The following is a 24,542-nucleotide window of genomic DNA, read 5'->3' on the forward strand; positions in this document are numbered from 1 at the left end:
TCAGTATATTGAAGTATTTTATTAAGTCAGGTAAGGAATCTTCACATTGTTACATACCGGCTGTATACATTTATAAGGGCCTGTCAGCAAAAACAGCTGAGTGTAGGCTGGCAAGTCCAAACCAAAGGCATTCCAAAGCTAACACATTAAAGGTCATGCAAACTCTAGCAGTGAATCATGACAAAAGCTCATCTATTCTTATCTTCAAAGTCTGCATTTTACCCAAAAATAACCTGATGAGTAACAGAGGCTATTACTCAGATACAAATTTCATCGAAGACTAAACCTTACCAACTTACTGCTCTGATTGGAAACAACCTATAGTAAAGGTTATTTTATAGAGATGTCCTTGGCAAAATGCATGCCCTTTATTCAGTACTTGAAATCCCATTACATATGGTGATACTCATATTGGTACTAGACAAACACTGTGAAGACTGAAGGGACGGAGTAGCAAAACAATTCAGCGAGGCTGAAAGTAACCTGGTGGGTGTAGCTTGGGTGAGTGGTGCAAAGAACCCTGAGAGCCTAGTGATGCTCTCAGGCGCAGCTTTGAACTGCCCCCACGGCAAGACTGATCAGGTGTGAAATGATGGCTAACTAGTCTTTGTTAATGTGATCTTGCTCATTACCTACATAATCTACAGCCACCACGGGGACGGGCAGGTACATAAAGATCCTTTTGCAAGCTTTGTTTTCCCAACACCAGTTATTCTCTACTCTCTACCCTCCCAAAACCAAAAATGAATTCAAACTTCTAAGAACTACATTTAGGAAATAACATAGAAATAAAGGGAGATAGTTAAATTCCTTTGTCACCAGCAAACATTATAAACGCATGCTTCTATTCCATAAACCAGAGATAACAAAATACCCACATTTTAAAAAAGGATCTTGGAAGTGATGATTTTACAGCAGTTGATTTTACCCACCAAATGCTCAATGACCACAAATGTTTTTGCAACTAAAACTAAGGATCTATAGGAAGTTGGGAATTCATGTTAGATACTAACGATCTTCAAGCTTTGAAGATGTCATCGCATGAAGAAAATTATGGGAAACACTGTTCCCGATAATTACGTACACCCTTAGTGTAACATATGGAGATCACTGTCTCCGATATAGACACTGTGGTAGGCAAAAACTACCTTGTTCTTTATACATTATGGAAGACACTGCTCCCGATAATGTGAGTTAAGTTTGTGACAAAGGTACTGGAAATTTTGCAAAATTGAATTTGAGTTATATCTTGAATAAATTGAGCTGTAAAATTTTGTAGATGTAAGTACTATCATAGCCTTTAAATGACATTTAACTTGGCCACAACTCACTGCACTTAGGAGAACTATCATTTTTTTTTCCCAACTCTATTAGGAATCTGTTGTTTAACCCAATCCTCTTTTAGGCTTTTCTCCTTCCTAAAGTCCGCAAGTGCTGACCAGAGGTGCAAAACTTCCAGTATCTGTGGGTCTCATTAGCAGATGCTGCTTTTATTAAAAGAAAACGACAGTATAACTGTCATAATTATGGAAGGCACTGCTTCCGATAATTATCTTCTATAAAAAAACACTATTTATAGTGAACTCTGTCACTGATAAATAAACAATAAATATCTCAGTGCCAAAATGATAGAAAGCTTTCCTGAAGACTAACACTTTGGCCAAAACTTGGCAGTGTGTTCTTTTCAAGTCTGACAAACTGAGTCTAAAACTTTTTCTTTTTCAGAAAATGTTGGAAAAAGAAAAACAAAACAAAAACAAAGAACTAAAGACTACAGAGTGGATGCCAGAGGAGAGAAAACTTGAAGTCTTTGGCTTCTGGTCTCATCACAAATAACACCAAGGCTAACCAGTAAGGCCTTATTCCTGTAAACAGACAAACTTCATTTTATCCAGCAGAAGGACCTATTTTCAACCTTGCTGGCAAGAACAGAAGTTCCATCTCTTCTGAAAGTATCTAATTTAGGGAAATACAAACCAGCTAAATCCTTCAGGGCATACAGTGCAGTGGAGAATCCCAGTGGGGATCAGATGGAGATGGGAAAAATCACACCCAGCTCCCACTCTGACCCTCTGCATGCACCATCTCCCTCCCACCTCAAGACACAAGTTAATGCCCTCAGGACTTACAGCAATGTTCTTACAACTGGTTCTGACATTTTTATGACCATGAAGCAAAGAGGAAGTTATTACAAAGGACTCAAAATTCTAAAGATAATCTGAGAAAATATGAACATGGAAAGTGTTATCCACTGTACTTGAAGTGTAGGTCCAACCTTGCACTAAAAGCTGCAGCCTAAGGACATTAGATGATTGGGTAGAATTTTAACATTAGATTTTAGAGCTCTAATGAAAATTTAGCACAACCAGAACAAATCTAGAAACAGACTACCCTGCTCTTATTTAAAATTCATTGTCAATATTCCAAATGTCACCAGAGAGAGCATTTGCGACTCCCTGAATAGTCCAAGTAGCCAGGGCCAACTGGTTTCTGAAGAGTGTTTCATTAAAAGCAGTAATATCTTTTTGACGAAGCTTCAAGTTGTCCACTAAGGCTGAGAGAGTGTGAGAGCCAGAGCCCCAGAAGATATGCCGGAAAGGAGACTCTCTTGGAGATACATAGGGTGACAAGAAGTGATACTCCACCTATAACAAAGGTGGAACAGTTTAAACAGGGCTATGACTCGTGACCATCTTCTTTCAAATGTTAAAAACCTCTCTGAACCAGACTACTGAGAACTGAGTAAGTCTGAGGCAAAATGTTAATCCCATTGCAAAAAAAAGCAAATTAAATGGTATTGGGATTTTTTTTATTAAAAATTAAAATATTGTAATTTTTTAATTAAAAATTAATTCTCCCAGCAGTAGAAGCACGGGCAGGCAGATCTGCAAGCTGTGTCATCTACAGAGTACAGCTCTCTACCACTTTTACAGTGCTTCCTGGGATGTAATTTAGGCACCTGAGATTATATAGTTACTTTACCTGCTCAGTTGTCTTTTCATTTTGGTGTGCTTGGTTGTTCAAGACAAAAGTCTCACTTTAAAGCCCAGGCTGCCCTGGATTTTGCTATGTATACCTCCAACTCAGACCTACTTGCCTCTACCTCCAGGGCCAGGATTAAATGTGCACACCACTACACCCAGCCTAATTAGCATATGGTCCTCAGACACTCCAGAAGAGGGAATTAGATCTCACTACAGAAAGGTTGTAAGCTACCATGTGGTTGCTGGGATTTGAATTCAGGACCTCTGGAAGAATAGTCAGTGCTTTTAACCTCTGAGCCATCTCTCCAGCCCCAAGCATATGGAAATCTCCCCTAAAATGACTATGACATTTAACAAACAGGGCTTCATTCATGCCCAAAACTCATTAAAGATTTTTCCCCCTAGGGCTGGACAGGTGGCTCAGCAGTTAAGAGCAGTGACTGCTCTTCCAGAGTTCAATTCCCAGCAACCACATAGTGGCTAACAACCATTTGTAATGGGATCCGAGGCCTTCTTCTGGCGTGTCTGAAGACTGCATCAGCGTACTCACACACATACAATAAATTTAAGAAAAACATTTCTTCTTTAAAAAATAATTGCTAGGGTTGATCTGCTCTTGCAGAGGACCTGTGTTTAGATGCCAGAACCCACATGGCAGCTTACAAATGCTTTAACTGCAGTTCTTCGGTGATCAGAAGACCTCTTCTGGCTTTCTCCATACCAGATACAAACAGGTGCATATATGTACATGTAGGCAAAATGTATGTATCTGTATTCAATTCTAAAGCAGCAAAGGACTGTAGGCACCTGGTGCTACCCATTTCTTTTATATAAATAGAAGCATTAACTAAAAGCTAGTTCTTTCTTTTCTAAGAGTATACTTACTTTCATAATACGGTCATTGATTTCCCTCATGACAAATCTGTTAGTTTTCTCAGCATTATGAAAATCAGTTGTTAGTCTAGAAGTAGCACGGAAGTAGTCTCCACGAGCAGAATACAGCCACTGTAGACTTAGACCCATATCCTGTTAAGGATGAACATTACATTTTTCATTAGATATACTTTTTCTTAAGGTAGGGTGCGGCACTGTCACATATTTGCTGCTCAGGGTTAGCTAGCAAGGTGGCACAGGCTGGCCAAAAAATCTACTTTCTAACCTCAAAAACCCAGATGAAAAGAACTTACTAATATGAATTTAAACACACTAGACAAGCAACAGAGTGTAGATAGCATGGTAGCTGGGCAAATGAAGCATGCATTCACACTGTCCTGACCCTCACACTGCCATAGGATACACATGCATTCAGGCTGTCCTGACCCTCACACTGCCATAGGATACACACCCCTAATAAACATGTAACAAGGCTCAGCAGTTAAGAGCACTGACTGGGAGTATTCTGCTAACAGCCTTCAGATGAAGATGCAGAACTCTTAGCTTCTCCTATACCATGCCTATCTGGATGCTGCCATGCTCCCACCTTAATGATAATGGACTGAACCTCTGAACCTGTAAGCCAGCCCCAATTAAATGATGTCCTTATTGAAAAAAAAAAAAAAGCACTGACTGTTTGTTCTTCCAGAGGTCAAATCCCAGCAACCACATGGTGGCTTACAACTATCTGTAATGAGAAACAAGCAAACAAAAAAGCTACCAGATGGAGTGAGTAGGGCCAGAGCAAGATGGAGTGGGGAAGGGTGAAAAATGTAACAACAAAAAAACCCCACAAAACCCAGTAGGTACTAGCTGTGCATGCTCTTTCTATCCAAGCCAGGCCCAACCTACTTATGGACTACTTGAATCACAAATGACAGCTCTGCTCAGGAGACACTGGTGTTGGCCCTACACCATACCAGGTGCCCAACAACTTTTTCAAATAAATTGTGGGTTTTAAGTCAAACTTCCTCCTAAAAAAGACTTCATATGATGAAACTTCAGCAACAGGAACCTCTTGGGGACATGAATTGGTCCTTATGAAAAACCAAAAGATTTCCCAACTCTGTGAAACAGTGATCCCACTCTTGGACAAATATTATTCATAAGTCGGCAGAGGGAAATAAGCTACACAGCAACTGACAAATGTAGAAAAAAATGCAATTAATATGCATACACAATTGGACATCACTCAGCAACACATTCACTTGTAACCACTGAATGTCAGGCACAGTAAGACAAACACTGTCCAACCTTTTTTGAAAGGATACCACGCCCTTATAATACCTTATGTAGCTAATCCTGGCTTTAACCTCAGGATTCTCCTGCCTGCACATTCCAAGTACCAGGATTGCAAATACACAAACACAACCAACGTTGTGATGTTATATCTACAAAGTTCATACTCAAGATGACATAGACGACAGAGTCGAACTTAAGAAGAAAGTATAATAGACACAACAAGTTAAGGCTTATCATTGTGTTGGGCTGCATTCATAGGGACCCTTGGCCAAATAAATGTGGGATACACGTACTACATGATTTCATTCACATGCAATACTAAAGGGTGATCCAGCTAGGTGTTATAATACAATGGATAGGAGGGGGAAAAAGCAGAAAAACCGATCAATCTGTAGAGGTTGTAGAAGGTTGAGGCGGATTATTCCAAGTTCAAGGCCAGTCTAATTTAAGTCTGTCTCAGAACACACCACTCACATACACACACACATGATTTCATATAAGTTGAGAGAAGAAATGAGTTACAAGATACCAGAAAGTAATGAGGAGGATGAGAAAGAAATCTAAATATAAGCTAAATAAAAAGAAAACTTAGGTGCTTACCCTGATATCTGCTCTAAACTGGTTCAGATCCCTCAAAAATGACAGAAGTTTGCTGTTATACATCTCATAGTCCAGGTCCAATTCAATGTCATGGGTTAGTTTAATGATGAACTGACCAGCCACTTCTGCTGCTGTACGAACCATTTGGTTGAGCTGAGGAACTTTCTGAATCAATTCCTCATAGGTATCCAATCTAGTGCCCAAATAAGGATAGTCCTCATCCTAGAAGACAAAGGCAGGCTGTTATACTAGTGTGGGTTTAGAGCAGGAGCCTCACCTTTTGGGTTTCCCATTGAGGTAGCAAGCATGGTGGAAAGAATTCACTGCTGGTTATCCTCACATGTCCACATACACCAAGCCAAACATTGTAGTCCTTTGATCCACAGGCCTGCTGATACTTAGTTCTTTATATGTATTAAACCAGCCAACTATTCACCCTATGGTTTTAGCAGCATATCAAGTAATTCCAGCTGTGTTAAGTCTCCAAATCTAGATGTTTCTTAATTAACCTGACTTTCCAAATTGACTAAGTAATTTACATCCTGGCTCCCCAGGATCTCTTCTTTCTTATATAACTTGTATTACTGTTGCTTAAGAGAAACACTTCTGAACACCTAGAATACTTTCAATCGGAATCTAGGAGAGTACTGTTCAGATCTTAAATGGAAATATATCCCTGCACTACAGGAAATTAAATCCTATTACTAAATTTTACTAACATTTAACCAAAAACTCACATGTTAATGAAGCTGACATGGCTAGTCTGTTTTATAATAAGGATCATCTTTTCAAATACTGAAAATTTTGATTTCAAAATTAATAAAGGATCTTATGAAAGTCTTACCTCACAAAACCAGAAAGAAACTGCTGGGATTCCAGAATATGCAAGGAAAGGGAATGCAGCATTGTCAAAGGAAAGTTTCTCACTGCAAAGGAAACAACCATCTTTACTGAGAATTCTAGTCCTGCCATGCCATACCCCTTTCCTGATAACCAGACTCTCCAGGCAGAGCCAGGCACATGCAGGGTAGGATTTCATCAGTCTATTGCAATGTTTCCACTTTTCTCAACTTACACTGTGTTAATCCAATTGCTGTCTCGATATAGAGATTTTCCATCAATTGGATGCTTTACCTGTAAAGTGAGAAATATATCAGAAAAAATTTTCTATACTTATACACAAGAGCCACATAGTCTCTTAGGAAGGATGCTTGAGTTTTTATAGTCAGTGCGACTAGAATTCCCCCAGCAATTGATGCCAGTCTTTCTGCTTTCTCCCTTGTGAGAAAGGCTTTCTTCTTAACTGACATCTTTCAGGCCCATAAGCCTAACTTTTAAATCCTCTCTAACCTACATCAATGAGCCTGCCTCCTTTCCGCTTACTTACTTGTAGACTGCCAGACTAACCAGCAAGCTTACAACCAGTCTGAGACCTAATGTGACTTATAGACTTCCCATTTAGTTTCCCTCCATCTTTAGTGACTCCAACACACTGAAGGATTCAATATTCTCTTCAATATATCCCTTCCTCTTTCAAAACTTGATGTTTGCCTCTTCTAGTACATATTTCCTCTGGTGTTTTTCAAGTCCCTCTAAACCTTCCTTCAGCATTTGACTTACAATCTCCCTGTAAGTTCAGGTCCCAGGGAAATAATCCTAATGATGTATTCTGAGAATCTTTCATATATTCTCAGTTCCATAGACTGATGGCAATAAATCAAAAACATGACTAATTAATTTGCTATAGGATTTACTTTCAATTCCTATTAATGGTTACTGTTGAGTATGTTTTATCTTTGACATAAAAAAAAAAGGCATACAATTTGGTAACTAGGTATACTCACATCTTGCATTATCTTCCCCATAAGTGTATATAATAAGGGGCTGGCAGAAACTTTGAAGTTGTTAGTACCTGTAAAATAATTTTTTTTTAACATTTTCCCCTTTTTAGACAACAATATTCACAAACAATTCTATAATTAAACCCGACAAAAGACATGATACCAATCCCAGCATTCAGGAGGCAGAAGCAGGAGGGTTCTTTTTAACAAAATCTCAATAGTTCAACTTTACCAAAGACTCACTTGGAAGCCAGATGTTGAGGTAGAAGCCTGCTACCTCAGAGGCCAAGAAACACCCACCTAACCTTCCTACATAGCAAAGGAAGGTCAAAAAGAATATCTCCTTTCCCACACTATCGCAAAAACCCTTCAGACTGAATGTCCCTTCCTTATATTACCTGTGCACCTCTCTCTGCTCTGACTTCCTGTTTTCCTATGTTCACCCTCTGTCAACTGTTGCTTGCTCTCTTGACCTATAGCTGACTTTATTTAATCATATTTACAATATTCAAGTGGAAAGCTCTTGGATTAAAGGTATGTGTTAGGGCTTAGCCAAACCACAACTGGAAATAGGTTTTTCCAGTAAATAATAATCTTAAAACAAACAAAACAAATAAAGAACCCACACTCCTTCCAAAAATTAAACTAAAACCTGAAACCCAGGCTTAGTGAGTGGTGCATGCCTTTGATTCCAGCACTCTAGAGGCAGAAGGTAAATCTTTGTAGCCTGGCCTACAAAGAAGTTCCAGGACAATACAAAGCTACAAGACAAACCTGTCACAAAAAAGATCTGTGGTACATAGCCTCACAACAATATCAATGTTCATATTATGTAGGAATACGTTTTATAGTTTGATGGATTAGACTCAGTTATGGCCAATGTACACTACAAAATATAAGTGCTGCTTTAGAGTCTATTATTCCCTCCACAGCTGACCTGAATTAAAAAAAAAAATGCTGCCGGGCGGTGGTGGCACACGCCTGTAATTCCAGCACAGAGGCAGAGGCAGGCAGATTTCTGAGTTAAGGCCAGCCTGGTCTACAGAGTAAGTTCCAGGACAGCCAGGGCTATACAGAGAAACCCTGTCTCAAAAAACCAAAAACCAAAAGATGCTTACCAAGAACAACTTTATCCAGATTAATATAAGTGAAAGCTTTTAAATGCAAAGATGAAAGGTACCCCTAGAAGAGAGGACACATTATTAATTAATATACTAGCATCATCTAGTAACACCTACATTATTAACAAGCGTGAAGCTATCATGTAGAAAGCCAGAGTATGCTGAAGGGACCCACTCTGAAATCTGGATTCCACTGAGAAATACACACAAAGCCAAAAGTGGTACAGAGATGTAGGCAGCTTAACTTGCAGGACACGGACTATGCAATACCTCCAGCCACTCAGTGGCACCAACAGCTCCAAAGTCTCCTGCACTCCAGCTGGCAAAGATAATACTTCTGCTGGGTTTAAATCCATCTGGAAGAGATGAAATTAGGTTCATCTTAGGAGAGGTTACAGGTAGGTAGGTAACTAAGATGTTCAGAAGCTCTTGAATTAACTGAATTCAAACACCTTCCCTTTTGAAGCCCTAGGTGAAAAAAATACTGAAGTAGCAGAAACAAATATTTAAAAACAGTCTTTGTTGGACAGCACCTGTATATAACATTGAGTACATGGCAGGGCACCTTATTGTGGTTACTCCCTCACTTTGTTTTGTTCTGTTTTGGTTTTTTTGGTTTTTCAAAACAGTGTTTCTCTGTTATAGCCCTGGCTGTCCTGGGACTCACTCTGTAGACCAGGCTGACCTCAAACTCAGAAATCCACCTGCCTCTGCCTCCAAAGTGCTGGGATTAAAGGTGTGCACCACCACTGCCCGGCACTCTCTCACAACTTTACTTTCAGTTCCTTAATCTATGGACTGTTATGCTGTATATCTTCTTGAAAAGCAATCAGCTTAGAAGCACGTAATTTAAAATATGGATTATTTACTGTCAGGTGAACCATGCACAGGCAGCCTGGTTTTAGATAGAGCAATGACTTTGAACCTCAGGGACCTAGTTGTGGGGTGTTGCTTCCACCTACGACCTTGTGGGCAGAGCTTCACCTGCATGGAACACCTAGAAACCCCCCCACCTGCTGCAGTTGCCTCCACCACCTCCCCGCAAGGGAGAAGTCACATAGTTGCAGCACCAAGCTTTCCCCACATATAAATAAGGTTTCCCCAAACTCTCAATACAAGCCAATGAGAAGTACCTGCTGCCAAACCCTGGAACACCCCCAAATTGTACATAAATCCTATCCTGAATCCTATAGTTTAATAATAGGATCACTCCGTCATCTGGGAGTTTCTGTCACAAGAGCTGTAACACTTGGGAAGAGGTCCTTTTTCACGAAACACCATCAGCCACTCTGCCGCAACCCTCCCTGGCCAGGCAGCCTTCAGCAGCCCCAGACCTGACTGGGCTCGGAACAGCACAGGTAACCAAGATGGTACAGAGACCAGAGATGGAAGTGGCTCCCCTGCCTACCCCCCTGACAGAACCCTTGCACCATACCCGGCAGGGCCTCCGCACACAGGCCCACAATTTACGTGCACCAAGTACCATGAGAAAAGTAGAATTATAATAGGTGTTAGGTCTTGTAACATTATCTTTCTTCTATACATGTTAAACTAAGAATACGGTTTAGCTTAATACTAATAAATACTTCTCAGTTTTTCAAAGAATCAGGATTGCTAGTTCAATGACGATACTTCATGGTGAAAAATTTCAAAGTCATGAGTTAGTGAAGACAGTTTGTTTTGTATTAAAAGAATCTGCCATAAGAGAATGCAGCACATTCAAAGCAGAGGCTGAGGCTGAATGTGTAGATCTGAGTGAGTTCTAGGACTGCCAGTCTTAAAAAACAAAAAACAAACCTGGAAGAGAGAATTTAAGATTTCTGTGGTCATATCACCCCAAATGTGCCTGATCTTGTCTGACCAGAATTTAAGATTACAGGTAAAACTGAACAAGGCAGAATATAACTGATAGAGTGTCGTGGAGCTCACCAATGTTTTTTCCTACTATACCTTTTGAAATCATATCTGAGAATACTTGGGCAAGTTTCAACAGAAGACCTGTTCCCACACTGGACTTCGCCGCAACCCCAGGGCCCCAAGCGTCTCTCTGGGCTCCCACTACAAGGTAACGGTCTGAAAGAAAACAGGTAACACACTGTCATAGCGTTTGTTTCTGAAACAAGGCCTCACTAAGCAGCAGGCTAGCATCCAACTCAGGATCTCCCACCTGGGCTTCCTAGCACTGGGATTATACGTGTGCTACAGACCAAGTCCAGCTTTTTGTCCTATTAATAAATGTGACTGTCACATGTGCCCCACACACTAACTACTGCAGCATGCTGGCTATGCTTGTCTAATGCTAGGGACAGAACTGGTATGTGATCCTATAAGAAAACTACGTACCTAAGCAACAAAAGACTATTTTCACAAGCTGATTATCACACGACCTTGTTATCTTCCAATATATTTAATTCTCACTAATTCACTTTATATGGGGAGACAGCTCAGTGGATAAAGGTGTTTGCTGCCACGCACTGCAAAAAATTTAGATCCAAGACCCACCTGGACAAAATTCCTACAATCTGTTCACTGACTTTTACATGTAAAATTTTAAATGATTACAGAAAGATATTTAATGTTTAACTCTGGCCTCTCCATATACTTGCATGGTCATATCTATGTGTTATATATAGCAGGGTCTTTACCTGGTTCCTCATAGCCTTTAATAACTCCAAAGATGTTAAGTATTCTTGTTTCTTTCAGTACGTTGTTCACAGTGAGCGTCACATTGTGATTCTGTTTAAGTTCCATCTTACACGTTGAATCTATGTTCCAACTAGGAGGACAGTTTCCTTCCATGTTTCTAGAAATAAAAAAATAGGTATTAGCATTTTGAGCTAGTATTTTTTCCTCTGGTTTATAAATCCAGAGTCAGGTGCTAGGTAGCAGAAGTAAGAATCATCTATTCCTGACTGATCTCAGGTAAGAGCCACCCAGTTCTTAACAAAATCGTCACAAAGAAATATTCATTTGTGACTATTCTATTCATTAATATATATCCTAGTTTTTTAACTAAATCTAAGAAACAAAAGCAAAGGGTTTAGAATAACTCCTGTTACATAATAAATGGTTAAAAATGGGTTTAAATTAGATAATTGGTTTTTGTTTTCTTTTTTTTTTTAAAGATTTATTTTATTTATGAGTACACTGTAACTGTCTTCAGACACACCAGAAGAGGGCATCAGATCCCATTACAGGTGGTTGTGAGCCACCATGTGGGTGCTGGAATTTGAACTCAGGACCTCTGGAAGAGCAGTGAGTGCTCTTAACCACTTAGCCATCTCTCCAGCCCCTGGTTTTTGTTTTCAAGACAGGGTTTTCCTGTGTAACCATAGTTGCCCTGAACTCACTCTGTAGACCAGGCTGGCTTCCAGAGTTCTAGCTTCCACTGCCTCCCAAGTGCTGGGATTAAAGTTCTAAATTAGATAATCTAAATTAGATAAATGAGGGACAAAGATAATTTTTTTTTTTTTGGATTTGGTTTTTTTTGAGACAGGGTTTCTCTGTGTAGCCCTGGCTGTCCTCGAACTCAGAGATCCGCCTGCCTCTGCCTCCCAGAGTGCTGGGATTACAGGCGTGAGCCACCACCGCCCAGCTAAAGACAAAATTTAATGATATACTTTGAGAAAGGAGCTCACAGCCCTGGCTGGCTGGGAATTTGCTATTTGGCTGGCCTTGAGGTCAGTTCAGCATCCTGAGTACTGTGACTAGAAGTATGCACCACCACGCCCAGCTCAGTACTTGAATACAACAAAAGACAACTGGAATAATTATTACCATAAAGCAACTGGAAACTGTCACTAGAATAATTTTGTGCTGCCAAAAATAAAAAATTGGAACTAATAGTTATTACACCATTAGATGTCTGTTCAACAAGAATTCCAACGTAATTCTTACAGTAACTTTATAGACTATCAAAGGGAATCAAGGTTTCACTTCAACACAGCAAGTATTCAAAGCAAATGTACCACAAGAGCGCACTGAGTAAATTAGGTTACAAGCCCCTTATCAAGATCACTATTTATATAGGAAAATCTCATTTAAAAAAAATCTATACTAGTTAGCAATTAACTACTCCCAAATTCCCGAATGTGAACATTATAGCCAACTGTCTTTTTTTTTTTTTTAGTTTTTTTTTCCCCTTGCATAATCACAACCACATCATGTAAGAGCTTTCAGAAACTAACTTACTTAAATAGCTTTTCTGCAGCAGTTCTTGAGATTGTTTGCACTGGTATATTAGGCAATCCTGATGACTGAGATGGTGGAAACTGAGTGTGGTTGAAAGAAGGAAAGCCAGGTGTGTATGGATCTCCAGTTCCCAGATGAGCCTAGTAACAGAGGTGTAGTAATGATCAGTTCTCTCCAGCACTCACTCAAGCAGCTGCCTATAAGACTCACATATGGTGTGAGGCTATAACCTAGACTATTTAGAAATCTAAAGATGTAAAGTCTAGCCATTTCTTTAAAATGAAGCCTAAAAAATAATATTAGTGCATCCAAAAATTTTCAATTGAGGTACTATTAAAGCATCCTCAGCAATTGCCTCACTTCCTGCTAAATGTCTCCTGAAAGAATTTAAGAACATCTAGAGACATCATTGACTCCATAAGAACTCACATGTCCAAAGAGTGTAAGGTCTGCATTGACAACAGGAAATTTATTCTTGTCCATGTAAATGAGGACACCAATTGCATTAAAGCTTTGGGCATTTGCAACCTAAAAAACAAAACAAACAAACAAACCAAAAACCCCACAATTAGTTCATATAAAATGAAAATAACACACACTATAGAGAAATCTTCCCAGGAAAGAGCACACCAACTAATTACATAATACCAAACAGTCAGCCCTAAAAACACACATACAGCATACAGACTAAGCAACTTGTCTTTATACATTTAGGTGCGCACACACACAACAAAATGAAATTATAAAAAAGTAGTAAGTAAAAGCATACAGGTAGGTTTGAAAGAACAGGAGGAAGGGAAACAGTCACCACAAAGACAAGAATCCGCTTTTAATAATCCATACTTACCTTTTCTGCAAAAGTAATTTTCCCTGCTCTAACAATCACTAAAGATCCATTCACAGAATATTTTAATTCTTCAAAGTCCTTTTTAGTGCCAAAATTAGCATGGACCAGTTTTCCCTAAAATAAAGACATTAGGTTTAATGAGGATCTTCGTATCAAAACTGCTATAGAATCTGAAAGACAAGACGATTCATAGGGAAAAAACAAGGCCCGGTAGTGGTGGCCTCTAGTCCTAGTACTCGGGAGGAAAAGGCACTGAATCTCCCTGAGTTTGAGGCCAGCCCGTTCAACAGAGGGAGGCGGGGCAAAGTAAAGTTCCAAACCTTTGATAATTCTAAAGTAAGCTATGTTACTGGAAATAAAAACCTAAGAGTTCTGACCTCATGAGTTCTATATCTTATTCTGCCTTTACATTGCCTCAACTATATCTAGGGAAAGGACAACAGGCTAAAATCAGGCATGTAAACACTTATTACATATTTCAACAACTGAATCTAAAGCAGCTGAAAACACAGAAACTTTGATTGTGTATGCAATGTCTTATTATATAAGTCAAAGGACAACCTATGTATCTCAGGTGTTGTGCTTTTTTGTCAGCTTGACAGAAGCCAGAGCCATTAGAAAGAGACCTAAATTGAGAAGTCCTTTGAAGGCATGGCTGTATGGCCTTCTCTTGATCTGTGACTGATATGGGAGCACACTTGTGCTTAAGAGCAGTGCAAGCCGGGCGGTGGTGGCGCATGCCTGTAACCCCAGCACTCTGGGAGGCAGAGGCAGGCGCATTTCTGAGTTTGAGGCCAGCCTGGTCTACAGAGTGAGTTCCAGAACAGCCAGGTCTACACAGAGAAACCCTGTCTCGAAAAAAACCAAAATCAAAAAAAAAAAAAGCAGTGCAATGGGAGTGGTCTTGAATAATAATAAGGAGAACCCCAAGGCTTAGGGTAGGAGGCTCAAGCTGTGGATCTGACCCGTTGGGCCTGAACCCTTTCCACGGGGGACCACTGGAAAGTAGAATTTACAGTATACTTAGTCATTAAATAGCGACAAAAGCAGTTTAATGGTTAGGGATCACCACAGTGAGAAACTATATATATATTAAAGGATCACAGCATTAAGGAGATTGAGAACCATTAATTTGGGGTCTTACAAAACAAAATCAGGACCTTAAAATTCATTCTGAAGTAACAGAGGTCCAAGGATAGGACGCATAACTAGTTAATCCACACCTGGACAGCTAGTTTCCTTAGGTGAGACACTACTACTTACAGAAACTTCTGCAGCTTTACTGTATGCCACATAACCCTCAGGAGACTCCACCAGGTCTTTGTCACCATTTGAAGGCACCATGGCCACCATGTTTTGAGCAACGCTATAAGATAAAAATTAAAATTAAAGCAATCCTTGAATAAAAATCCAAGTTAGCATACATAGCATTTGACTTGCATTGATTAGCTTAAGAAAAGTGATCTCTTAAAAAAAAAAGTGATCTCTAATAAATTTTAACCTTGATTTGCATTTTGAAAGTCATCTACTGACCATCTCAAAGCAGTTACCTCTATAAAACGAGCTGCTATTTCAACATACCTGCTTTTCACTTGAATCTTCACATAATGCTCATCTCGCCATACTTTGCTGAATTTAAATTCGTGGAACTGATTCTCAATATAATAGGCAAGATTTTCATCTTTTTGAGATCCAGCCTCACGAGGAGTATATGTATTCTGGCTCAGCTGCCTGGAAGAATAAAAGCCTTGTTTGAAACAAGGTTTCTATGTAGTCCTGGCTGTCATGGAACTTGCTCTGTAAACCAGGCTGGTCTAGTCAGAGATCCTCCTGCCTTTGCCTCTCATGAGTGCTTGGATTGACAGAGTGCACCACCACCAGCTAACTAAAAAAGTCTGCATTCAAATGTCTATTTTAAATAAATATTTACTTCAAGGTTCAAGCAAATTGTTTTAAATATATTACCCTTCAAAGTCAAGATAAATGAAGTATCACACAAAACTACTTGATTAACCAGTTAGAGGGAAATAAAATGTACCTCTGCCTTAAGTAACTTCAAAGTTACTTTTTTAAAAAAAATCTATTTACCATGAAGATTCCTTTAAAAGTCTCAATCTTACATATCTGTATAGGAGTTTTAGGGGAATGATAAACAGCGGCATCCAGGAGATCTGGAGAAGCAAGATCAAACACTGTAATACTATTGGTGAACCCAAGGGGTACTACACCAGCACACACAAATACAAATCAAGAAAATCTTTATAGGCCGGGCAGTGGTTGCACCCGCCTTTAATCCCAGCACATGGGGGGCAGAGGCCAGCCTGGTCTACAGAATGAATTCCAGGAAAGCCAGGGCTACACAAAGAAACCCTGTCTTGAAAAAACCAAACAAACAAACAAACAAAAAAAGAAAGAAAATCTTTAAAGAGAGCTAGAGGGTTGTAACACTTTTGGTCTTGAAGAACCACTTTGGACTCCAGCACCCACATGTTGGCTCACAACCATCCACAAGGCTTCTGCAGGCACCAGGCATAAGTGTGGTGCACATTCATTCATATATGCAGGCTACACTCATAATATATAAAACATAATTTTAATTTAAAGAAATTTTAAAAGGGAATACTAGAACAGAAGAAAATCTCTGACATCTCACAACTACAACTGATGAAATGATTCTGAAGAAAACAGAGGCTCTCCAGTCAACTCCTAATTTCCTGTCAGCATAGTTCCACATTGTCAGGACCCTCTGAAAGCCTTTCAAGTCTCCCTACCCCCAACAAAAACTGTTTACATCAGGATTGAATTTGGCAAGTTGAACTTACTTGATGGTGTCAGTAAACTCCATAGAGTTCAATTTCTCTGACAACAGTGTTTTGAGGTCTGCCCAATATAAGCGAGATGATTTAGGAACATCTTCTGTTTCGATGTTTTCTGACTTGTCTGCCTCCTCCGTTTCAGCCAGTTTCACACACTCGTCTTTTTGTTCTGCACGCTTACAATAGCCCAGGTAGCCAGTCATAAATCCTAAAAACAGGAAGTTTTAGAGGTAAATTCACAGAATTCATTTTTAACTTATTCCTGAAAACTTTTAATTAAATTCTAAGGATCTAATTGAAAATTATGAATCTCAGTTTAATGGAATTTAAATTATCACAGTAAGTCATTTTTACAGTGACCTGTTCAAGACTTGGGTGCAAACCCTGTCTTACTAGAAAGTCTTTCTTAGTCCTGTTCCAAATGACCTGTGTGTATTTCTAGTAAAACCACCATAATTCAGATGTTTCCCTTCTTGCAGGACTTAATTTGATGATAGGTAAAGAACCTCAGTGCCTAGCATAGTTCCATTTAAAAGTTCAAAGTATCTCTTCATCTAAGAACTAGTTAGTTATAAGAAATCCTTTCGAATGGCCATTGGTTCTTACCAATCAAGAAAAAGATGACTACTGCGACAGCTACAAAGCAGACTCTTCCGTTAAACCTCCTGGGTTTTCTGACAGTCGCCTTCATGTTACTGTCGGCATTTTCTTCTTCGTCTGCGGCCAGTTTCATCTCCACGTGACTGTTATCTCCATCTACGTGCCGAGCAAGGCTAAACCGGGTGTACGACAATGGTTCCCCACCAAACTGACATTTTAAAAAGAGAAAAGAGATACAAATATTAAGACATTACAGTAGTTTGATCATTATACTATATGCATAATACTATGATGTACATTCATATGGGAAGTTACCCTTTCTAACAGATACCCTCTCTGTGCCCAGGTCTGTCAATGGCAGAAGACTAAGTTTTTTTTTTTTAAATAATTTATTTTATGTATGTGAGTACACAGTTGCTATCTTCAGACACACCAGAGAGGGCATCGGATCTCATTATAGATGGTTGTGAGCCACCATGTGGTTGCTGGGAATTAAACTCAGGAGATGGTGCTCTTAACCACTGAGCCATCTCTCCAGCCCACTAACAGTCTTTCATTAAGTTTTTCTAGGGTTTCTATTTTCTATGTTTCCTATAACATTTCTTATTTATAATTTTTTTAAAGAGATGGGTTTATCTCACCACATTGCTCAGACTGGCCCTGACTGGTTGAGGATTCCTCCTGAATAGCTGGGGCTACTGGCACACATTTTAGTTCTACCTTGTTATATAACTTCTCCAAAACAGACAAAGCTACCCTATTCTATTGTTCATAAGTATTTCCCATAATCTCTTTTTTAAAAGATTTATTTATTTAACATAAGTATACTGTACCTTTTCTTTTTTAAAAATATTTAATTATATGTAAGTATACTACTGTCTTCAGACACACCAAGAAGAAGGCATAGGATCCTATTACAGATGGTTGTTAAGTCACCATGTGGTTGCTGTGAATTGAACTCAGGACCTCTGGAAAAGTAGGCAGTGCTCTTAACCTCTAAGCCATCCCTCTAGCCCCATATAATTAATATTCGTTTTGGATGTTGTAATATCTGCCTATAATCTCCAGCAACTGGGGGAAAAAGGAAGATTGAGTCAACCTGAGGCAATATAAAAAGACCTTGCCTCAAAGAAAAAACCTAGTACATCTTTTGTGGGATCTGTTTTGCCTTAATACCATTAGTTCAGATGTAAAAAAAGAATAAGGCTGGTCCAATATTTGGGGTATCATCTTTTACTCACTGGGTGAAGTCATGTTTTCCATTTGTTTTTTTTTTAACTGTACATTTTTTCAGATAGATCAAAATATCTTACCAAGTTAGAGAATGCTGATCTGGCTTGATCCATCATTCTCAGATGCTACAAAGGAGTACCTGATATTAGAACAGAGAATTTAATAAAACAGAGATCACTGCATCGGATTACTGAGGGCTTAGCATGAGATGTTCATTATAATATATCAAACCTACCCCTAAATATAGTCATTATTATAGAAAAGCTCTGTGTTGCTTGAACTAGAATCTCACTAGGAAATTCTGGCTGGCCAAGGACTGAGATCTCAGCACTGAACCAGAACCTGTCTCCTAGACATTAACTAAAATGGTTAATTTACTGATAACGATAAACCTGAGCCTTGAGACAAAGATATCTGAACATGGTTAATACTATATTCCATGTTAGATTCAGAGTGTGTTTATTTGTTCTTAGAATAAAAGTTGAATTAAGAATCATGATTATCAGCCAGTCGGTAGTGGCACACACCTTTAATCCCAGCACTTGGGAGGCAGAGGCAGGCAGATTTCTGAGTTAGAGGCCAGCCTGATCTACAGAGTGAGTTCCAGGATAGCTAGGGCTATACTGAGAAACCCTGTCTTGACGACCCCCCCCCCACACACACACACAATCATGATATTAACTGGGCAGTGATGGCGGTGATGCCTTTAATCCTAGCACTTGGGAGGCAGGCAATTCTGAAGCCAGCCAACCAGTGCTACAAAACAAAAAAGTATACAGAAAACTAATTAGGATACCATCACTGTTAAGTGTATTTAATCAAAGGAAAAACTATGGGGTGGCAAGCCCTTTCAGTTTTAAGTTGCCTGAGCTGGTCATGTTCATTCTGCCTCTTTCCTCCTGAGTACTAGAATAGTTCAAATAAGTAGTCCAAATAAATGCTTAAACTTAGTATCCAGAGGGACTAACTCAAAGACAAATAATCCAGAACCCAGGAGAATTAAGACTTATTCTACAAAACACTCAGGTCTGGTGGCACTAGCTTTATCACAGCATTTGGCAGGCAGGATGAAGGACAGTTTAGTTCTAAGTCTATTCATTATTATTTTTGAATCCCCATGCTTTAATGATTAAAGTCACATGTCAGATCATACATGTTCTCAGAAGCCCAATCTCTTGCCCCTTCTGTTACAGTTTATCACTACCACTGCACCAGAAACAGACCCAATCGCTAGAGCCAGAACTAGAAGGCCCCACCCTGAGCCATTTTAATCATATTCTAGGAAAAAAACAGCTTACATTTTAATGCCTGTCTGAAATAACTATTCCTAAAATATTCTAGTTTCCCAAACTAGTCTCAAGTTGATATGATTAATAATAAATACTAATAGTAATAAAATGACTGAACAATTTTAAGCCTAAACAGGCTGCTGGTGTTAATGTCTAAATTTGGCTTTATAACTCAATTACACCTTATTTTTCTGAGAAACAAGTAATTTCTATTTTAATTCATAAAACTAAAATTAAGAATAACAAAAAACCAATTCAGAACTGGGCAGTGGTGGCACATGCCTTTAATCCCAGCACTTGGGCGGGTGGATCTGAGTTTGAATTCAGCCTGGTCCAGAGCTAGTTCAAGGACAGCCAGGACTATACAGAGAAATCCTGTATAGAGGGAAAAGTAAAAAAAATTATGACTTATAAAAATTCCATTTAATCCTAACACTCAACTCTGCATTTGTGAATATCATAGTAGTTCCAAAACAGCCAACATGCCAGACCTAGTGACACATGCCTCTAATCCCAGCACTTGGGAGGCAGGGGGGAAGATTTTCGTTCAAGGTCAACCTGGTCTACACAGTGATAACCTGTCAAGATAAAATAAACCCAATTATTCCTTAAGTCTTAAATGACTCATTTAAAATCTCACATATAACATCGCAGCGTTTTGAATTTTCTTCCAAGTTAAATTGTCAAATGTATACTCTGCAAGCATGGTGGAGACATACCAGATAAAAATCTAACTGGGAGCTGATAATGGGCCTCATTTAAAAGTAAAACAATCCTCATTTGGTTTATTATCCCAAGATGCCAACAATCTTTGACAAGAGAAAGTTAATCTTGATTTCTCATTCACTTATACAACTTTGATGTTACCAAACATTAGGAAAACAATTCAATTCTAATAAAAATTAAGATAAATAAAACTAAGATTAAAAAAGTAAAAAATTCTTTTGATCTATGACCTTAACTTTGAGCTGGAAGATAAGCAACGATACTAGCCAGACTTTTCAATAAAATATAAGTCATGCAATGGTTCTGACAAGCACAATTCATTAGATAACAGGTCACTTTTCAAATCCTGAGTTCACACAAAAGGAAGTTCCTCTGACTAAGGATCCGATCTAGATCCTCAAAATTAGACAGCTTTCTAGCCCTGACTTTTACAAGTCTTCCTGTTTTAAATCCCACTTCTTTACTCCTGTAGTCTTAGCTCACAGACCACCTATGAGATCTTTGACTTCTCTCCCAATCTTAATTATAGAATATTAAGTGGCAATTATAAGAAACAAAGTTATGGTATTCCAATATGCTGCTAGGCAGTAGTGGCACAGGCCTCTAATCCTAGCTCTCAGGCGGCAGAGGCAGACAGATCTTTAAGTTCAAGGCCAACCTGGTCTACAGAGAGGGGAGATCCAAGATACCCCAGGCTACAGAGAAGCTGTTTTGGAGCCCCCCCCATAAAAGTATTCTAATATGTTTAATGCTCATGAGCTTGAACAAAAACAGAAGTCCAACCCACTGTAGTTAAAAATCTATGATTGTATATACTTATTTAAAGACAGGTTCTTATTCTTCAGCTTGAGCTGACTTCAAACTCAGTGATCCACCTGCCTCTCTCTGCCTTGCCCCAGTGCTAGGATCAAAGGTGTGTGGCACCATGCCCTGCTAAGGTCTTAGTTTTAAGAGACTAACTTTGCTGGGTGTGGTGGCACATGCCTTTAATCTTATCATTATCCTAGCAGAAGCAGGTGGATCTGAGTTCAAGGCTACCAGTGGATACATAGTGGAGACCTTCTTTGGGAAATTGAAAAAGCAATAGGAAATAAAAGGTAGCAGGTTTCCATTTTCATACAGTTTTCCAAAAAAAAAAAACAACCAAAAGGTCAGAACCACTTGAGGTTCCTGAAGTTTATTTTGTATAGCACTCACTCGGAGAAGGAAATCACCTACACATAAATAGTGCCAAGGCCTGGGGTTCATTTAAGTAACTTTCATTGTTGTCTAATTCAAATTTAGCCCAGAACCTTGCCCCATTATAGATAAGCACATTGCCGCAAGCATATAACTACCTTAGGGTGGAGTTAGGTGGACAGATCTGTCCAGTCAACACAGCCTAGGTTCACAACCACCATTCCTTGACAACATCTCCTCTTAAAGTAACACCTATTTTGCTATATAGACCCCTTTGAAAAAAAAAAAAAACAGCTGGATATTGGACTCCTGTATAAAGCAGTTTATTATAATCCTGTTTCTTTGTAGATAAGGTCCTGAATCAGCTTAAATGTCTTAGTCAAAGAGGTCATATTTCACCACAGCTCTGAGCCAACTACATTTAGCCAACTAGTGTTCCAAACTCATCTAATCTTAGAATAAAGGTATCAGGTAACTGAGAATTTCTGTAACAACTATTTCCCACTTCAATCCTATTTAAAAAAAAAAAAAAAAAAGCAATGAAATTGAACAGCAATCCAGCCCAATCTTTTGGTTAAATTTAAGGAGATCATTTCATTTTAAGCACGAGACAAAGTGTGTTTTTACTGAAAGTTTGCAAATGCAGTTTTCTTACCCTCAAACACCATTTTAAAGAGCTGTCCAACACCATGGGCACGCTGGTTTTCTACAGCTAGTTCTAAATAACTCTTTTATCAAGTGGCTGCATTTCTGTGTTCTCCCATCTTGGGGGATGCTAGCGACGTTCTTAGTATTACCTGCAGACCTATTCTGCCCTGGAAAAATGTGACTCATCACACTGGTCCAAAAGGCATAGCCTGGCAAAAAGGACCAGGTGGTGCCTTTAGTTCCAACGTGCGGTTCTTGGAAACTTCCCCTAAATGCCCATGACAATAGTAACCGAAAATAGAAAACAGCTTTGTCCTTTTCAGCTGTGACGCCCTCCTGCGAGGGGCCCCAAGGTCACCCACGTACCCCGACGGCCGTTCCCTGGGGCGACTTCCTCCAGTCGCCACCACGTGTTCCCGGCGGAACGAGCCTGCGCCTCAGCGTGGTGACTCTCGAACCCGCGGCCTAGGACCGGCCTGCGAAGGCCCGCAGGGCCCGAGGGGCGCAGGGTACAGCGGCTCGCCACCCACCGCGCTGCACCTGCAACCCGCGCTCTGCAGCCCCGGCTCCGCGACACCCCGCCGCCTCCCCGCCTGCCCTGCACCGGCCCTGGCGTCTTGCTCTAGCCCGCCCGCCACGCGAGGAACACGATGGGCCGAGCCACTGACAAGGGAGTCACTCACTAAGAAGCGCCTCCTCCGTCCGCAATGCAGCAGCTCTCGCTCCGCACGCCTTCTGAACGGAGCGCTGCCTCCCACCCGAAGCTTATACTCAGGCCCCGCCCCCGGCCGGCCCCCTGGGCTTACGTCACTTCCTGCTGCACGTACACCTACGGAGGTGCTCTAGCAGGACCGCTGTAGGCGAGGTGCGCGCGCAGCTAGTGCGTGCGCGGAGTAGGCTAGAAAAGGCGCCAAAGCGGCAGGTGTCGGGAGAGCGCGTGCGATTGGCTGTGGCTTTCTTTCTCCACCGCACCCCTCCCCCGCGGTGTCTTTGTAGTTGGCCTGTCGCCCTCCGCCTAACCTTGACCGACACCCAACCCTGCCGTGCAAGTTCAGAAGTATCAGCTTTTTTACTCTAAAATATTCCTGCCTACGGGCTTAGGTCTCTACTAAAACCATATCCTAAAGACGAGTTTTTGCAGCTCAGAAATGCCCTAAAAGGAAAACTTTAAAGCAACAATGCAAATCTGTTTTTTTTATTTTAACAAGCAGCGCTTGAGCCAAGCAAAGAGCTTCTAGTGCTTAAACCAAAGACTTAACTAGGGTGATAAAGTTGTAGATTAACTTGCATGTTTATCGCCATTATTGCTTTTGGAGGGTTGTTGCAATGCATAGCAAATAAAAGTATTTCTGTTAAAACTGCAAACGTTCACACCCTTTTCTTCCTATCTGTACTTTATACTGTCCAGTCTGAGGTAAATTTACAAGTAACTACTACAAAGAGAGTTATCTTAGACCACAAAAGGACTACAGATAAAGCACTCCCCGATGGAGCCCTTAGGGACCCTGGAAATGTCTTTTAAATTACTAATCTACTACCCAGCCACCAATTGGCTTTTGGCTTATTTGCTCTAAAATTCAGCAAGTACTTGGGATTTACTAACTGCTGGTCCCTTTACACCCTACTGTGTACAAATTGTACTACTCCAGAAAAAATATATAAAGCCAGAGCACATTGGCAGATAGACATGGGATAGCCGTTGAGTTGAGAGATCTCTGAAATTCAGACCATAAGCAGGTCCTGGTGGCACTCACCTTAATTCCAGTGAAAGGCAGAGGCAGGTACATCTCTTAGTTTGAGGCCAGCCTGGTCTACAGAGTGAGTTCCTGGACGGCCAGGGCTACACAGAAAAACCCTGACTAAAAACAAAACAAAAAACAAAGGAGGAGGAAGAAAAGGGGTATGGGGAAGATGAAGGGGAGGAAGAGGACATTGGGGAAGAGGAGGAAGAAGAAAGGGAGGGAAAGAAGGGGGAGGAAGAAGAAGAAAAAGAAGAAACAATGATTTCAGGCAATAGACTGAGCCCCTGTAGGTGAAGCACAGAAACACGCAGCAGTGTGTGGTGCCCCAAATCTCCAATGCATAGCTCAGAATTTGAAGCAGAAAGATGGGTGACTTCGAGGTGAGCTTGGGCTGTACAGCAAGGACCTCCATCTCAAAAAAACAAATCAAAACAAACAAAAACAATGATGGTCTTCCTTTCTGCTTCACTTAAATTTTTCATTCTTTCTTTTTTTGGTTTTTTGGGTTTGGTTTTTTTCGAGACAGGGTTTCTCTGCATAGCCCTGGCTG

At 40.1% G+C, this 24,542-nt stretch overlaps 1 protein-coding gene across 4 annotated transcripts; it reads right to left on the minus strand.

The window, feature by feature from the left end:
* Tfrc (transferrin receptor) lies at window positions 1-23,039 on the minus strand. Of its 4 annotated transcripts, XM_052159158.1 has the most exons (20): window positions 22,934-22,987; window positions 19,980-20,072; window positions 18,489-18,547; window positions 17,182-17,383; window positions 16,582-16,783; window positions 15,341-15,490; window positions 15,023-15,125; window positions 13,760-13,873; window positions 13,342-13,440; window positions 12,913-13,052; window positions 11,367-11,524; window positions 10,672-10,794; window positions 8,992-9,077; window positions 8,719-8,782; window positions 7,604-7,671; window positions 6,835-6,893; window positions 6,604-6,685; window positions 5,760-5,981; window positions 3,870-4,010; window positions 1-2,645 (listed from the first exon to the last, which is right to left on the minus strand). In XM_052159158.1, exons 3-20 carry the CDS (start codon window positions 18,522-18,524, stop codon window positions 2,403-2,405), a joined length of 2,292 nt encoding a protein of 763 aa, XP_052015118.1. In that variant the 5' UTR covers window positions 18,525-18,547; window positions 19,980-20,072; window positions 22,934-22,987; the 3' UTR covers window positions 1-2,402. The 4 variants fall into 4 exon arrangements, with proteins under 4 accessions (XP_052015118.1, XP_052015117.1, XP_052015119.1 ...); XM_052159157.1 differs by lacking the exon at window positions 19,980-20,072 and having other exon boundaries at window positions 22,934-23,039; XM_052159159.1 differs by lacking the exons at window positions 19,980-20,072; window positions 22,934-22,987 and adding an exon at window positions 22,617-22,894.
* Window positions 23,040-24,542: the final 1,503 nt, after the last annotated feature.

The sequence above is a fragment of the Apodemus sylvaticus genome, chromosome 15 (assembly GCF_947179515.1).
Source record: "Apodemus sylvaticus chromosome 15, mApoSyl1.1, whole genome shotgun sequence".
NCBI lineage: Eukaryota > Metazoa > Chordata > Mammalia > Rodentia > Muridae > Apodemus > Apodemus sylvaticus.

Coding starts and splice junctions, on each gene's coding strand:
- Tfrc (XM_052159157.1), bottom strand. CDS start 18,524: ATGATGGATCAAGCCAGATCAGCATTCTCTAACTTG. Junction 16,784..17,181: donor AGTCATCTTTTTCTTGATTG/GTAAGAACCAAT, acceptor TCCTGTTTTTAG/GATTTATGACTGGCTACCTG. Junction 7,672..8,718: donor TCTGGATAAAGTTGTTCTTG/GTAAGCATCTTT, acceptor ATTATTTTACAG/GTACTAACAACTTCAAAGTT.